General features: G+C 36.2%; 1 protein-coding gene and 1 long non-coding RNA gene across 8 annotated transcripts in view; one reads left to right on the top strand and one right to left on the bottom strand.

Moving 5' to 3' along the window:
* Nucleotides 1–17,941, bottom strand: part of CEP162 (centrosomal protein 162) — a 46,279-nt gene extending 28,338 nt beyond the window's left edge. Inside the window, exons 1-8 of one of the 7 annotated variants that reach the window (XM_027644768.1) lie at nt 17,711–17,939; nt 17,018–17,103; nt 16,044–16,147; nt 12,388–12,523; nt 3,975–4,127; nt 3,527–3,713; nt 2,475–2,527; nt 707–819 (exon numbers count right to left, since the gene is read on the bottom strand). In XM_027644768.1, the coding sequence (XP_027500569.1) occupies nt 707–819; nt 2,475–2,527; nt 3,527–3,713; nt 3,975–4,127; nt 12,388–12,523; nt 16,044–16,103 (702 nt within the window). In that variant the 5' untranslated portion in view covers nt 16,104–16,147; nt 17,018–17,103; nt 17,711–17,939. Of the gene's footprint in view, nt 1–706; nt 820–2,474; nt 2,528–3,526; nt 3,714–3,938; nt 4,128–6,786; nt 6,893–12,384; nt 12,524–13,154; nt 13,228–16,043; nt 16,155–17,017; nt 17,104–17,710 lie in introns of those variants that run through there. The other 6 variants (XM_027644766.1, XM_027644767.1, XM_027644771.1 and 3 more) reach the window with 6 other exon arrangements.
* A 24-nt stretch (nt 17,942–17,965) lies between these two features.
* The window catches only part of LOC113947823, a 3,889-nt gene continuing 3,702 nt past the window's right edge, over nt 17,966–18,152 (top strand). The window contains exon 1 of the long non-coding RNA XR_003527881.1: nt 17,966–18,152. This exon is cut by the window's right edge and continues 3,166 nt beyond it. This is a non-coding gene — a long non-coding RNA (uncharacterized LOC113947823).

An 18,152-nucleotide genomic window follows, 5' to 3' on the forward strand; every position in this document is an offset into this window, starting at 1 on the left:
CTCTGCATAAATTGAACATTTTTGCACCTTCCTGGTTTTCTTTTATCATAGTTTGAGAAAAGAAAAGAAAGTACCAGTAAGTACATTACATATCCATTCTACTTTTTCTTTTCAAATATTTATTAGAAATAGCACTCTAATAAATTTACTTAAAAAGAACCAAAAAAAAAGAAAAAAGTTTACCTAGTGAAGAGGAATACATGGTACTCTATAGACTTCTTTTGTAAAAAACCCAAATCTGAATGTGTGCCTGACAGATGTACCTATGTGCTTCAGCCACATGTGCTATACATCAAAAGACCTGACTAAGCCAGTGAACAGCAGTCTCATACAGGGTAGATTTTTGGGTCCTCTGCCCAAAGTGCTTCTTTGTACAGAACTACTTTCATCTGTCTACCACTTGCTGGTATAGACACCACCTTAACAGCTCAGAGAGATAATTCAATACCCATTCTGAGGCTGAGTCTCCAACCTGAGCTCATCATTTACGCCATCCCATCCACATTTCTTAATTCAAAGGAGTAAGCAGGAAACCCCATGAAGAACTTAACTCTTTCAGTGATATCTCACAAGAAAAAGTATATCCTTAATAGAATGATACTCTTTCAGACAGTACATATTATATAAAGGTTTAGTATATTTACAGTTATACATTGCAGAGCTTTTAAAATTCATGCAAGTAATAGAAACATTTGGTAAGATATACCTGTTCTTGAGGATTTAAATCAACTTCTGACATGATGTTTTGATTCACTTCATTTCCCTCAGCTTTAAGGGCAGGATTATCATCTGTTTCTTCAAAATCTTCACTGTAGCTACCTGAAGAGTAAAATAAACATCCAAGAGAACGAATATTCAATGAAGATAAAGCAGCAAGAGCAAGCTGTTTCCTTTTCCTCAATACCCCATCTAAGAACAGCTAGTGCAAATATTACTCCTTTTACAAGGGCAACAGAAAGGTTCCAGAACTGGCTGTGATACTAAAACTACACTGGAAGTCACACATAATCTCTCTAAATTCAAATGAAGTTTGTTTTACAATCAGATACGGTTTACGTCTGTCTCTTCAAGGTGTACTTGAATTGACCCCTTTTACTCAATCACTTTCTCTCATCTAGGGGTAAAATGATGCAATTCCTACCCGGTAGATGAAGTACTCTGTACATCCACTTTGACAACTCCAGCAGTTTTTAGGCTCAGAATCTGTAATTTGGCTTCTTCTGACCTGCTGTGGTGGGCAAACAGCCACCCTCAAGGGTAACCATTACTTAAAAACACAAGTGTGTCAGGGAATGAACTTTAGAAGCAAGCCAAAGGTTTTCCTTCATTTATCTAGATCCTTCCACAAGTTTCAGCTCCCTTTTACTGTATCTCTCCCACTCAGCTCCTGTGATTACAGGCTTCAGTGTCTGCATTATCTGTAACACTTAAATCTAGAAGCATTGCAAAAAACTGGTTCATAATGTGTCCTTTCTGTGTTTTGTCATCAATACAACTGGCACACAGTTTAATTTGTATGTAAAAACTGCTCTATGAAGAATCACTATTTCAGCATTCTCTTTGGTTTTGGACCACAATAAATCTGATCAGCTGAAAACAGCTTTCTCATACTGACTTAAGGCAAACACAGTGCTTATACTATTCCTGCACACCTATTACCCACTATTTTGCTTGCTATTTCATGAAATACCAGTTTGACAAAGACTAAACCAAACCATGCACAGCACACAGACTGGTAATTCCAGGTATTCCATGGCAACTTTTTCCTAAAAATCAGAAGTGTCAATTTCATAAAAGTAACCTTAACAATTGAGTAATTTCAACTGTTTTGTTAGGAAAAAGGCTCCAACTATTATGATTTCTTGCAGTCGACAAAATAATCAAGTTTTCAAGAAGAGAAGACTTCCTGTGATTACGGTTTACAAATATGTTTGGGAAATACAAGCCTGACAACAGGACATCTCAGAAGTTCAGCTAAATATATGAATTTGAAAATACAATCTGTTAAATTACAGAAATACATTCTATCATATGCTATCAATGAAGCATGAAACAAAGGGAGATGACAAGGGAAAGGCAAATAAGCAAGATGGAAGGAGTCTAGCCTGGAAATTTTGAGGAAAAAAATAAGAGTAATATTGCAGATGACAGAGATTAAACTCAGGCATGAGAAGATGGCACAAAAATGCAGATGACTGTTAAGACACTGGAGTAAACATTAAAACACATTTCAACATCAGAGTATTTTTTTTCATTTATGATTGATAGAGGTTTTTTACAAGTTTTGTTTCCTTTTCTTTTTTGTTTGTGTTTCGGGTTACAACAGATTAAAAATCCACTTAAAACAAAAAGAAGGACAAAAGCAGAAGTAAACACCCAAGCCCTGTGTCTGAATAACAGCTGCACAGTCATGATGCAAAGGCAGCCTAAGAGGCTGATGTAAAAACTACTGATAAGAAAAATGATTGTATTACCAGATTTCTCTTCATATGCAGGTTCTTCTTCTCCTTTTTCAGTTTTTTCATTTCTGAGAAACAAAATGAAAATTCTACTCTCATTTTGAACAGCAAATAAATATACTTTTTTTCCTGGAACTCTACACTCTGATACTTCTTACAATTATTAATAGAATAAAAAAACTGAATTTGTCCAACATAGCAAATCATACGTAAGAAAGGTGGAAAAATGTCAGCAATTATTAAAATAAAGTATTTCAGATTTTAAAACTACCCACAGTTAAAATTCTCAATCTATCTCTTAAAATCGCTCTCTTTCTGCATTCTCTTCAACAATCTACATCAGCTTCTCAAAAAATATTTTACCATCTGGTTTGCCTCCTGTTCTGACCTTCTTATTCTGCGTTAATAAATAAAAAAAAAAAAAACCCTCTCCTTTCTTTCCCCTTTTCCCATAAAATTAAAGTTTTTCTCTTACCTGAAACTCTCCAGAATGCTGCCCCTCAACTGTTTTCACATCAGAAGTTGCCTTTGAGCTCAGCATTTTCAGCAGCAGCAGCCTGAACTCAGCATTTTCAGCAACAGCAACCTGAACTTCCCCTTCATCCATTTCTCTCACAAATGTTTGGACATTATTTTCACATAACTGATTATAAATGGAGTGACCTGGTCTATGAATTTATATCCTTCCTCTAGATTCATTTGTAATATTATGTCTGAAGGGACACAAAATCTTTCCTGATCTATTTCCTTGTTGCTATCAGTTGTTTCCTCTTCATTTAGTTACACCTTACAATTAAGAATGTTAAATTGACTTGTTACTATCAAATTAGGCACAAACTGTGCAGCTATGTTGACTCATCACCAAGTTGCGCTTCCACCTTACTCCTTTCTTCTATTTATTAAGCTCATTTCTGCCCTTGTCTTAAAAAAAAAAGCCAAACCTCAATAAACAAACAAAAAAATGATGGAAATCATAGAGGATGTTGTTCCCACAAAAGTTCAGTGGCCATAACCAAGTCATACATGCCCACTAATACAGCCCACAACTTTTAGTCCCTTGACGTTACCGTACAAATGGTGCTAGCATGAAAGAATCATTAGAATCCAGCTCTTTATTTAATCTTGAATAATCAATAGTAGAGGAAGCTTCCTGTTCAAGTTTGGCAAAGAAGATCTCTTTTTCTTCTTTTTCTTCCAAGGTATCCAATCCAACTCCCATAATACTTTGATTAGGCCCAGAAGCTAAAACTGAATCTAAATTTCAAAACAAAGAATAAACTCTGTCTATGCTTAATGTCCACATAAAATAGCCATAACAGTTAGCAACAATTACAGACGGACTTACAAAATATTAACAGTATCAAATAATCACAAACTAGTACTAGGAGACTTTATGAGATGCAGCTGAGGGAAGTGAAGAATCCCATCTTGCAATGAATTACGGTAAACTGCTTTTAATAGTAATTTATTTAGATATACCTAACTTCATGAAATGGTTGGGCACTCAGTTCTCACCATTTTTTTCCAGGCTGTCGCTACTCAAGGAGACAGCAACCCCATTACTTTTCTGAAGCTGCATCTTTTCCACATGCATATTCTCATAGCTTTCTCCCAGAGCCTGTGAAGTGTTCTGTATCTTGGCAAAGTTTCCATTGGCTCCAAGAATTCCTAGGAAAAAAGTTGCAACATTCTTGACTACCATCCAAAAGCTATTTGCATGACACTTCGGTCTTTCGGTCACCTTCCAGAACCAGTTTAAATGTCATGTTGCAACTGCAAAGATATGCAGGCTCACAAATCACATTCACCTAAATCTTGTTTAATTAATTAAGCTATTATATATATTGTCTTCCTATCCTTCACATCTGCACACAAACCTAAAGCTCAGCATGAAGCAAATGTAGAAACTGTAAAAACTGACTTACTGTCACATTACTCATTGAAGACAATCACACACACAGGTCCCTATACAAAAATTACATTTCTTTGTTAAAAGCCTGTTAATTTTATTTGATCTACTACCTCAGATCCCCACAGGTTTTTTTAAATTGTAGCCATTGCCTTAGCAGCTACATTTAATTTGTTGCTTGAATGCTTTAAGGAAAAAAATAGTACTCACATTAGTTAAAGGTCATTGATGAACCCCCAGTTCTTCCATTATGTATGTTTATGTATGTTTATGCAACTACAACTTGCAGTTGCTCTTCTTATTGGAATTTCATTCTTGTGAGCGTCCAACATCACCTTACCAACTTTATGCTGGCTCTCAGGCACAACACTGCCTTATCTACTTCCTTAAGGAAGATTAAAAGCCAGATATTGCAGGACATTACTAATTCAAAAACTCCCTTCTGCTTACCTGTAAAACACACGTTTATACTTAGATGCTGTATAAGTTCTTGTTGGAGGACGAGTAGGAGAAAAGCTACTCATGCAATTTATCAAATGACATATGAAATTATTTAACAGTTCTCACAGAAGGGAACAGAATCTAAGTCAGTCTTTTCCAATATGAATCTTCAGTTGGTAAAAGACTCAGAATTTGCTGTTCTGTCTGGCCACATGACGTTTAGACTGTGTCCTTGTACTGAACATACCAGAAACGGTAAAGACATTGACAACAGCTCATTTCCTGCTGCAGGAGACTGGAGGAGATACATGCATCAATAACACTAAACCAGTCTTCCATGTGCTGACCAAGTGCTTTGGCTCTGGGCTCTTCCTCTGTCCTCTATAAAAGGTTCATACAAGTCCCTTTTAAAAAATGCCATACTTGCCTATATCATGACAATGGAGAGAGCCCTTTCCCTTTGGTACTGAAAATGTGGGGAAAGCAAGAGTCTCAACACCTTTTCCACCTCTACTGGGCAGCCCTCAGCATGTTTATTCTGTTAAGAAGTAGAATAGGTTTATTTCCTTTATTTCAATGACAAAGTTCCTTTGCATATTTTATTGGGAGTCTAAGATTCTACATCTTAGAAATCCACATTCCTTTATCTAACTTCAGCTCTGTCCTCACTACAGAGCTCTGACTGATTTGCCTTGCAAGCAACAAATAAATGTCAGAGACATTATCTGATGCTCCACACGCGTACAAGATAATGCCTAAATAAACACATACTGCTAAATGCCTAAATAAATGCATATTGCTACTACACTGAAAAGTATAAAATGGAAAGCTCAAAGTGCTGAACAGAGGCAAAAACCTGCAAATAGCCCATTTCTCAGATAGCCAAATGCAGTAATTCAAAGCAATTTACCCAGATGGAACTCTATTCTAGTTATCAAGGCAGCAAATAGGAGTCTGTTTGCAGCGGGGTCACAAGTTTTTTGCAGAGCTTTAGGTTAGCCATAATCTCACCAGACCCCAAACACCATATTTTTGAACGAGAATATGTTAGCAGAATCAAATGATAAACTGTGACTGATCTCCTATGCAGAGATTTGCAAGAAAGGAGAAGTGAATATAAGTCAGTAAAAACCCAATTAGAATGTTTAATAGAATAAAATATTACCCCCCCACACACACATTTTCCCGTGTTGTTTTATTTAAATAATCTCAAATTCAATGACATTTCTGAACAGATGTACATTGATCTTGAAGGCTTCCTTGGATTTATGTAAGCTACCTAAAAATTTTTAAGTATTTTTCCAGTCAGTGTTTGAGTCAAATCAGTTTTTTTAAAAAAAGTACCTCCCATAATAATCTGAAAAACAAAGACTGTTTTTGTAGCCATTAAACTTTGCAATTTAGCCACTCTCAACACCCCAGATTACAGGGGACTCTACTGTTGCTAATAAAGGTAAGACTGTTTGCTTTCGTTCACCCTACACAATCTGAACTTTGAGAAACCTATCAAACTTGGAAAAAAATATCAACTTGTATGGATTTTGAAGTAATTTCACTGTGTTTTGGCTGTTTGAACAGTTCTACTTGTTTCTGGGGGGCTAGCAAGAGTGATTTTTTTTTTTTGGAGGGGAAGGGTATTTGTTGTTTTTTGTAAAGACCTCTTAAAGCAGCAGTTTTCTTGAACTCTAAATTCCTACCTGTTACTTCAAATACAACATTTTGTAAGGCTAGTGATATACAGTATTCTTTTTTTAAAGTCCTGCCACTTGTAATTAATTAAAATAAGAACCTGAGTTTCACTGAGAAAAGTATTTCTAATCACCACATTTGAAAAGTTTAAAAACAAATAAAAAGGATTCAAACATACAATGACAAATATCTACTTAAAAAGTAACTTTTTTCCCAATTTGACCAAGACTGTCAGAACTGAGCCATTTTTGTTTTTTAATATCATATAGAATGCAGTAGATTTGTTACCCTCAGAATTGTCTGGACTGTCAGAAGCAAGGGTTCCTTCTTCTTTGTTTAAGTATGGATCCTTCTTGTCCTTATGAAATTTTTCCAACATTTTGAATTTAGACAAAGCCTTGCTGCGAGATGCACTAGAAGAAGGTTTAGAGGGAACTACTTCTAAATGTACATAAACATTTAAACATTTTTATGCATAATGGACAGGGAATAAAGAGAAAAATAAGATGTGAGACTTCAAATTAACACTTCTGAAAAAGTAATACAGTTTAGTTTCTTGTAGATTGAATTATGTCTAATTTTTCTATCTATAACTAAAAATTAAAGTTAATACTTATAACTTTGAGAATATAAATTCTTTTCTCTCTCTCTTTTATTTTTAAAAGAGAGAAATTCCTTCTTGCTCCATGTATACTTTGCATTCAAATATACTGTTCGAGGAGCTCAATATTTTACCTGAAGGAAAAGAAAATCAGTAAAACTACTTCAACAGGTTTTGGAAGCAAGCATCTAGATCAGCTCAAAGGAAAGTGTAAATTACATAAGTGTAAATTACTACTGTCTTTATCATTGTCAGGTATAGAATTGCATGCTGTTTGCTCAAATCCTTGTGGGGACTTGCTGAGCAGCAAATACAATCAAGCTCCTTCCATTCACATTAGCAGAATTCAGTTTTAGATAACAGTACCTATGCTGAAAACTGTGCTCTCATGAATCTTAGATGATAGTATCACTACACCCTTTATATACCATAGGCTAGCCAGATGATCTGTATGAAGTCTTTTTTTTTTCCTTGTTTAAATTGTCAGGGTGGAAGAGGCTTCTAAACTGACTAATTCAGAGAAAACTCTTAGTTACAGGTCTTTTGAATTTACCTTGGTACAAGAGACAGAGCAGCCTAGGAGATCAGGCTACATACCTCTGCCACCTAGAAACAGGAGCATGGGGATATGTGACCAGAAACTAACACAACTCCAACATCCAAGATGACTAAACATTTACTGGGAAACAAAATGTTGACAGCATGCCTTCCGTTGTACATAATGCAAACATCTGATACCTTTCAAAAGTAATTTGAAATTTAAAAGTAATTTGAAATAACTACCAAAGTCTTACCATTGCTCATATTTCAAATATTAATCCTAATTTGAGAAATAAATTAATTTTTAGCGTTTATCTCCCAGACCGAGATGCTTTATAGCTATTCTATGAAAGTGAGGCTTATGAAAACAGGGCAGCACGCACATTCTAGAAAGCTAACACAGGGAAATATTTTATAGGCTATATACTAGCTCACCAACATGATCTAGAGACCAAGTGCCAAATATTTCATTGCCATGGCTCTCCAAAGCATTATTGATCTGCTTGAATTTAACACCAACGCCATGTTTAAACTAGTACAAGTTAATTGATAGTGTCTTTTAGAGAAAAGTATTTAATGGATCAATGCTTATAATTTTTAATTATTTTTTAGAGTTTCTCTTTGGATAGCATAAGAAGTGACTTCATATAAAAGGCAGAATCTGAAGTTACACTGACTAAAATAATCCTACAGATTAAACAATTCAAGTTTGTCATTATTACACCAATCACTGTTTCCATTGCAGGGGCAGCATGCACAGAGCAGCACACTGGTCAGCAGAGCAAAAAGAACCACATCAACAGAAATAGAGTAAAATGCTTATCTGACTGTGGTCTTTGAAATTAAACAAGTAAAACAATGAATATTAATATTTCTTGAGTATGTAATACAGAAAGTTTAGTAAGCAGGTATTTACTAGAGGTGAGAGATTTTTGTTTAGACTTTCAAAGTTACCCCCTCTCTTCCCCAGGCTTACATTCAACACTGTCTGTCCTACTACACCAGTATAGGTAGTGATATAGGATGTTGCAACAATTGAGCAAAAGTTCACACAGTTATTAGTTTCTTCTGGAAATGACAAATGAAGTAAGTGGCAGCTTGTTTTCAGTGAGAACACAATGGTCAAAAGGACAACTTGCTAAGGGTTTTCTATACGAAACACAGTAGTAATACAAGGTTAACACTAAATAAATATATCAAAACATATTTAATCAAATACCAGACTGGGAGTCTGAATGGGGACTCTTTTGTCCACTATTTTCCACTATTTCAGCATGGTTTTCTGTCAGTTTCTTCTCTTTTCTCACTTTAACAAATTTTATTTGAAAATCTTGAAAAGACAAACAGCAGGAACAGACAAGGCAAGCAAGACAGGACAGGAATTCTTATTATCCAATTTCTTTTTTATCATTTAAACAACAAAAGCAAGTAGAAAGGACATTAGTTAGAGGCAGGTCTTTAATGTGCCCAATATGGAAGACAGTGTCTTGAATGATAATTTGCACATTTCAGTTTAAAGCTGAAGAACGGAGTTTAAATGTGCCTAGAATAACTAGTGGAGTTATCTTAAAATGGAATTGTTTTAAAAGAACTTTATAATTCTCAGCCAAATGAATAGAAGTAATCTACACTGTTACCATTAATCTACAAAACCCGGCAAAAGATGCATTGGGGAAAAAAAAGACAAAAAATAAACGTACAGCACATATTTAGTCTTATTCTCTTTGTCTTTCAAGAAAGCATGATAGAGACACCAAACCAACTCAAAATTAAAACCTCAAACTGGAAACAACCTATCAGCTTGGTGTACTGCACAACCTAATTAGACAGACTTTGTTAGGATAACAATATATTTCTATACAGTGACACCCAAACACACCAACGGATAGATATGGAGCATGTATTTGTAATGCAGTGCCACACTGTGGGTGGAGCTGGGATTTATACATTTACATAAGTTTGATTCATCACGATAAAACTCTTTAAAAATACTAATTCTAAAACTCTTTAAAAATACTAATTCTATACTAATTTTTGATAATGTCCTATCTGCAACCATCACGGAGGTTCAAGCCTAGGAGAATACACATGGATCTCCACAAAATTTCAAAGTATGCCAACATTACACTTTTCAGAAATTAAGTTCAGCTTATTTTCATATTTGTTACCATCATATAAGTATTTTTATTTTTTTCCCATAGGACAATTGTTTTGCTATTTAGGGGACATTTAATAACCTTCTGAAGAACTACAAATCTAAATTGTCATCTTCTCAGTCATCCCATGCAGTAACTTACATTGCAATGCTGCTGTGCCTTCATCCACTATTAATATGTCTGAGCAACACACTACACAACATACACCTGCTGAAAAATATTAGATCTGGCAAAACTGTATTTGATAAAGTACTTGAAAGCATACAAGACAGAGAGACACACAGAACAAAATATCAGCAGCTCTATAAGCCTATCCACGCTGAATTTCTTATCGTCACCTGACCTGTCAATTTAAAACACCATAAGTGTATCTACATGAACTAAAATCATAGCACACTTTGTGGTGTGTACACATGTCTAAATCCTCCTCTATGTATGGGATTCATAATTTTCAGTTATAGCCAGATAAAACTGCCAAGGAAAACTCAGTTTATCCTGAAGGTGGTCAAGTTCGTGTCTGCACATGTCTCTCTTTTGACTCTAAGCTAACTGCCCTCCAACTAAGTCCCTGGTTAGCAGAATGGTATTCATCATAGTACACATTATGCAACTGCTACCATTTGCAAGTGTCCAGTATGACAAATATAGCCCTTTCTTCTTGGGATGATACAACCAGGACATCCGCTTCATGCCACAGACTGTCCTCTTCTTGCCAAGATAGAAAATGGAAAGCCTTCCAGTAGGAATTAAAGGCCTCTCTGCCTGGCAATATTAAAGTATTAGCTGGGACATGGTTTACTGCATATTCCCCACAAGCGTGGAATTCTATGCTGAGTGGTGACAGAGGGGTAAATGAAATAAAACTAATAATCTGGCTGGCATAAGTGGTGCTTGGATAAGAACTCAGTGCACAGATCTAGCATATTTGGTGTACGTTCCTATATTCTCACTTTTATTATGTCCAACATGTTGGACCTTTGATTCAAAAAGCATTACACAGGTTACTTGCAGCTTCCTCCCAAAAAATCCAGCCCCTCACCAAGACTACGAATATGAACAGGCTACCTTCTTTTGCATGTAAATTGATTCCATACTGGCAAAACTGGGTAGGCTCACCATTTGAATGTTTTTCTGTTAAAGGAGAAGGTTTTCTTAAGAGAGACCTTAAAAAGCTTACCAGATATTTCCATACATCAATAAACTGCAGATCAAGCTTGTTTCAGTTCTAATGGCTTTACCTCTAGGTAACAGATAGTCTAGCTGATAAGATACTCTTAATTTAAAAAATGAAAGTGGTGAAATTTATTTGCATGGAACAACTTGATATAATCACTTAGCTGCTTCTGGTTCTGCTTTTAATTTTTCTTAAGCCACACAAGCACTGTTCTCTAAAACTTGTAATCACCCTGCCTTTTAAGAACCCATTCCAGTGTGTTTTGTACCACGAGAATAATCAAAGTTGGGTTGCCTCAGGCATCTCAGAAAAACCATGGAAACATGCTGAAATTCTAACATCACCAGGTGAGGTCATGCTAACCTCTCTTAATTCTCACACTGCCCAGCAAGAACACTGTGTCCTTCCATTTTCTGAAAAGCTCACAACTACCTGATAAGACCTTGCTCATATCCATCTGAGTTTTACAGCAACATCTTAAAAGGCCAGAGACAGATAAGAAGTCCAGGCACCACCTATTAGGGTTATGCCTAAATGGCACAAGTGCTGACTAGGATTTGATTCCTAACTAGGACAACACCAACAGGACAGAGCTATGCTTAAAATCAGAGACTACCAACAGTATTTTAACTCTGTCATATGAAAAACTGATTTTTGTAACTTTCTGTTAAACTCCAGTTATAAGAAATACAAACCATGAAAATTAAGAAGCCCCCAGTTACTACAAGAACAAGAGGCAATCACCCTGTGGAAACTCACTATTCATGCACTTTACTATCCAAGAAGAAAACAATGGAGAAATGAAAAATAGAGGCAGAAACCTTGCAAACAATAATATATTTTCTTCCAGAACTATATGACCATGTCAGTACTGAATGATCATGCCACCACAGCCCATTTCACCTTAAGCCATGGCTCTTGGCAAGGCAAATGTTGAGGATACTGACATATACAACAAGATGACGTTGAAAAGTTTTTCTATGTTTTTCCAACCTATTACAAATGTTGCAGTTACCATAAGTCTATACAAATTGGTCTTTTTCCTCTATAGTTTTGAAAACAGAAATATATAAAAAGGCAGTATAAGGAACAGGCTGGCTACCAAACCTATCTACCAATATTTTAGCAGAATTCATAAGTAACGTTTTCTAATTATTTTACTATTTATAATGTGCTTATTCTTTACAAGTTTCAGTAATTCAAAAGCTACAGAAAAAACCAGCAGCTCACAGCTTGAATATGAACCCTTTTAAAAAATACAACTCTATTTGAGTTTTATACTTTACAAACTTGCATTGTAATGTTCTAAAACACTTGACTGGCATCAGCTTGATCTGAAACCAGGCCTAATATGCAGTATGAGAAAGAACTAGCCTGACCCCCTGTGGCCAAAATATTGCAAAACTATGTATTACCACCATCATCCAAATCTTCCTCAGATATCCACCATGGCATTGAATTCTTTTTCTTCCTTCCTTTTTCCCTGGGTTGTCCCAATGTCTCAAGGATGCTGGACTTTTTCTTTGAATTTCCAAGTGAATCATCTGAAAGAGACTGAATCAATTGCATACAAGGTTAAAGAGAGCTTTTATATTTTCACATTGTTTAACTGTTTTTCAGCCACTCGATTCTGGACTTTTGAGTCCAGATGCCTTTCTTTACTCCCCACTGTCTGCCTTTGCTGTATATGCATGACAAAGCTGGTTAAGAAAGAATAACTATATTTATGTGGCATAAATACTGAGTATTATAATAACCCCACTGCCAGAGTTTGAATATGTTAAAAGCTAATAGAGAGTATATGTTCAAATGAATAGCATAATCAGCTCTTTTTCAATTAGTTACAACACATAAACCCCAAAATCCTGACATCCCTGAAGATAATAAAGTAAATCAGAAACAGTTTTGCCTTGTTTTGTACATGAACAACATTATTAATATTCAAAAAATAAACATTCTAGCTCCCAGCAAATCATATTTCAGAAATTAATTTTATACTTTGTATTCATGGAATATAATAGAAATGCCAGAGCCATTCCTACCCAACTGTGTATTAAGCTTTCTGTGTTAGTCATCCACACTGATTTTGACTGATGGCTTAAATCAATGGAGAGAAGGTCTATGAGCATGAACATCCTACGAACTTAAGTTACTGAAGAGTAACAGGAAGGAAAACACAACTAACCTCTGCTCTTTTCCTTTATTAAAGCTCTTTGTGGCCTACAGCAGGCTCAGCATCACAATTATATGTCCAGACACTGAACAAGGAAATACACTCATTAAGCTTGAGCAGTAAACTGGGGTTAAGGGGAGTGGAATATTTTTTATCTAAATTTTTAGCTATAACTGCTGAAACCAATTGTCCTAAAGTGTCTTAAAGAACACAGTGAATAGTTAGCAAAAGCTGTAAACAGTAAGAAACAACAAATTCATAAACCAAAGGTATCATATGGCACAATTTCAAAAGCTTCACTTTTGTAAAAGTCACAAATAAGAAAATGTGATAGTATAAACAGAATGCTAGAGGCAACAGGATTGTGGGTACTTAATATGTAAAGCACAAGGGTATATTTTATTAAAACAAGCCTCTGCAGTCCACTGCCTGATTCCTAAAAGCACTACCATAAAAGCCTACCTTTACTATATGATTAATGCTTCAACCTATATGTGCCTAACAAGAACATCCATAAATCAAATGACAATTACATAAAACAATAATTTAAGAAAAATTATAATATCATCATCATCATGGCTGGGCTTCGCGAAGGAAGATTTGGGAAAGGCTCTATCCACATTTGTTACAGGCACGCTGGTGGCTAATAAGGCCAATATGAGATAGACATGTCCAACTGCAAAAGGCACAGCAGAAGAACTCCTTAGGTGGTATATTCTATTTTTATTAATATCTCTGACCAAGAACATCTTTAGAGCTTATGGTTTCATTTGAGAAAACTAAATGCTTGTCATACAGACTAAGAAAGAAAAAAGTGCTCTGAGCCTTGCATTTTAATAAAACACAATTTTAATAAATTATGAAACTGCTAGACAACAGGATATATTGCAATTTCTTTAAGTTAGCTCAGTGACATAGAACAAAACAGCTTTATATTCCTAACATATATCCTATAAATAACAACTTCCTTACACTAGTCACCACACAAGCACTAATGCCAGTGTCTCCGAAGGTCAGAATGCCTCCTGCACTGGAAGCACTGACAGGTGCTTGCAGCAAGCTCTATTATCACTTAGCTCTTTCTTTTACAACTTACAGTATCCTCTGCTCTGCAAGCAGAACTTCAGTGATGCTCTTACACCTTAGTGTATTGTAACTAAAGAACCTGAAACCCCCACAGGTTGGTCTCAAGTTCTGGAAACTTTCTGTGTCCACCCATCTTGTCAACTACAGACAGTTGGAAAAGAAATGCTGACACAAAAATATTGGCCCATTTTTCTCTACATGTCAGTTATCTTGATAGTGAAACTTCCAGATTTTTTTCCCTTCCTTTGGAAAAAAAAAAGTAAATAAATAAATAAATAAATCAACTTTTGAAAGATTTGCTTAAACAATATTAAGTCTTCCCCAAACTACTGAGAAACAGTTTTTATTACTCTCCCCACCATTATGCCCTAAACACAAACATCACCTACAGAGAGATTTCAAACAATGGAACACATCAGCTTCTCATCTTTCTCACATTAAAAGCCCACACACTTTTTATTAAAAAAAAAATAAAAGCGAAGACAGGAACATAAAAGAGGATTCATGTGTAAAAGTAACAGAGAGTAGACACTGTCGTCGTTATGTGAGTCTGTATCCAGCTGGCAAAACACAGAACAATGCACATTTTTAATGACTCGATTTGTAGGTTTAAAATAGTTTTAGTTTGAAATGAAGATATGAGTTGTTAAAAGTTACATTATCTGGAACATGCCAAATACCACTTAGACTAAGTTAATACAGCTATTGTGATTTTTTTTTTCTAACTTAAGCATTCTCAATGTGGGCAATAGCTGAGGAGCAAGAAGAGCATGTCAAATGAGCAATCATATGCAGATTTTTGACAGATGCTCAAAACAAATAAAAGAATAAACCTTTTTTCTTTTCCCCAGAGCGACTCCCTTCATAACAAAAGTAAAGAACTTTTGAAGGAACTGCACAGGCTAATTTTTAAATTCTACTAATATTAATAATTTTCAGTGAATTCAGGAGTGTTAACTCAGCTACATCATCAAATTAAGTAACTTTTAGCAGTCATTAAACTGTAGCGCAGCCTCTACACCAGAAAAACTTCAGGCATACATTATATATAATAGACTCCAAGAATATTCTCTGCCATCACTAGCTATGCTTATATAAGGTATAAAATCTAGTAAAGGCCTTATGTACGTGCTATATATATATATTTTAGAGTTACAACACTGTTTGTCTGATAGACCGGAGGGCTGAAATTACAGGTCTAGTTGCAGTAAAAAAACATACCTAGTCAGGGCATTTCGGTCATGTCTTAGCTTATGTCTGTCTTATAACTCACAGACTTGCATGATTTTGCCTGTACTCAAAATCATCAAGTGCCATGAGGAAGGAAATTAATCTAATTCAAATTTTCTAATCACTACAACGTGCTTCATTTTATACAAGAATTTTTAACTAGATTTCAGTGCAAGTAAGTATTGCATAATAAAATAAGGAAATTTTTAAAACATAGCTTGTGTCTATACACAGGAAGAGTTTTAAACCTCATTTTTAATTATATATCAATTTGAAGCTTCTGTTACTAAGTAACACATGCAATAAAATCAAAGCAAAAATCAAGAAGCAAAGGATCTTTCTGAAAACACAACCTAGCAATTACAAAATATTTATTTAATCACAAAACTGTTCTCTTGACTTCAATACAGCAAAATAGTATGAATTAAGTTTAGCAATTAAAACCTTGCAAAGATCCACACATAAGACCACGATGTAAATTATGTGATAAAAGCACATTAAATCTCCAATTTCATATTCTTCCAGATTCAAATCCTCTCAGTATTTTAACAGAGAAAAGGGATGTGACCTTGCCCTCAAACATACCTCTTTCAGAAACTCTTCAAACTGCTCATCTAAATCTTCTTTTGAAAATCGATGAGCCATAATCTTCAACTGGATGATACCTTCCACACAACCGAGTTTAAAAACTAAAATTTAAAATAAAAACAAACTTAATTGAATCCATTCTGAAATTAGATGTAACCTGGTGATTTGCTTGAATAGAGAGCTATAAGCAAATTAAAAAAAAAATCCTGAGGGATGAAACATCATTCCTCCCATCCTTAATGTAAACTGAATGAGACATATTAAACATCAATCAGTGCAGATATACCTAAATTACCAAAATTTCTTATAAACAAAGTACTCATTTCCAAAAAAACAGCTTCAGCAATTAAACTTTGAGAGACAAATAAAATATGATTCTCTTCAGCAACTTTACATTTTTCTTCAAAAAACAGCACTCTTGGCTACCCACAATTAAGCATTTTGTCAAAAATCAAAAAAGAATATTTGTAATATTCTGCAGCAACATTTCCCATCCATTTTAAGGGTTTTTAATTCCTTTCTTTTAATTCCTTTCTTTTTTTCTCCAAGACTGGACACATCTGGCACTGTAGGTTTTGTTTCATCATCTCTGCTGTACTTAGGACTTGGTTATCAATAAATATATGAAAATCTTTTAAGATTAGAGAATGAGATTTGTTTTGATCTACCGTGACACAGAAAGACAGTGGCTCTTGTCTCTCTCCCATTCCCAAGAGTCTGCGTTGATTTTTCAGGTACAAAATAAGCCCCACGCTCAAAAGGCTACAAAGCTTTTGTGTATCACACTGCTCAACACATATGGCTGCCTTCAAAACTGCATATGTATAGCAGCATTAAACTACCCTAGCATCTTCCAGGCTGAGAAGTGCTATGTAAACATAAAAGGGCTAAACATTTGCAGAAATGCTTTTACCATTAATAAAAACTTCTCCCAATATGGAGCCCACTCAGTGCACAGGACTGTTACCTACCTAGTAAATTGATTTTGACAGGCGAGTTGTGACAACTGCTTCCTGCTTTCACTCCTTAAGCATCCATAGACCACCCGACACTTTGGCTTTGGCAGTTAAAAAAAAAAAAATTTATATAGCAGACTGCCCAGACTTTGAATTGAATAAGATATCCTTATGTAAGCATTTGGACAATATCTCTGAAAACATGGTAAGTAGATTAAGAATGCTCCCTCTCAGGACACACATAATCCAGTACCCTTTTATACTTTAGCATCAAAGAACACTTGACGCTAAATGTAAGATGCTTTAGCAGTTTACTAGCTGTGCCAACTAATTCAGTAAGTGGGGAATACTTCATCCTAGCCTTGCCAGAAATACAAGTGATTCTTCTGACATTATCTGTACTTCTGCCTACCTTATAACTACAGCTTTTATAAAATCTAACATTATAAAGCTTTATTTTTCAAAAGGACAACAAATACGTCAGAAAATTTCCGTAACAGATCAGAAACACTGCCCTTAACCAATACACTTTTCAGTCATGCCTTTAGACTTAGAGGCTCACAAATGGCTTTGTCCACAAAACAAAGGCGGCACTTGCTGGGATATAGCCTACAACACAGCAGCGCATGAAGCAGTAGTTTTGAGGAGGTATGGCTAAACCACAGGGATGACAGAAAGCTTAAAACAGCCCAACTCATTTCATGTAACCTTTTCATCATTGCAGCCGTGACCTGATCCTCCGGCGGCTTTCCCTGGAGCACACGCAGGCTGGCACACGGCAGCGCAGGGGCTCGGACACGGGCGGGCAAGGCTCAGGTCAGGTCGGCTCGGCTCGGCGGCCCGAGGGGCCGCTCCGGGGAGCGGCGACGACGGGGGAGACGCGGTTCAGAGCGGGTCACTGCCCCGGCAGGGCACCTGGACCGCGCCGGGCCCAGTCGGCGACGGCTGCCTCGCTCCCAGGCGGCGCGGTTGCCTGGGAAACCCTCCCGGCCACCGTCCCGCCCGCCAGCAGGGACCGCGCCACGTGATCCTGCCAAATCTGCCGGCTCGTCTCCCTTCTGCCCGCCGCGGGACGCACGTGACGGGAGCGAACGGGCCCTGGCGGCCATTCCCGCCGCGGGAGAGCCCTGACGGGAGGGGACGGGCTCCA

The sequence above is a fragment of the Corapipo altera genome, unplaced genomic scaffold (genome assembly GCF_003945725.1).
Source record: "Corapipo altera isolate COAL_440 unplaced genomic scaffold, ASM394572v1 2, whole genome shotgun sequence".
Classification (NCBI taxonomy): Eukaryota; Metazoa; Chordata; class Aves; order Passeriformes; family Pipridae; genus Corapipo; species Corapipo altera.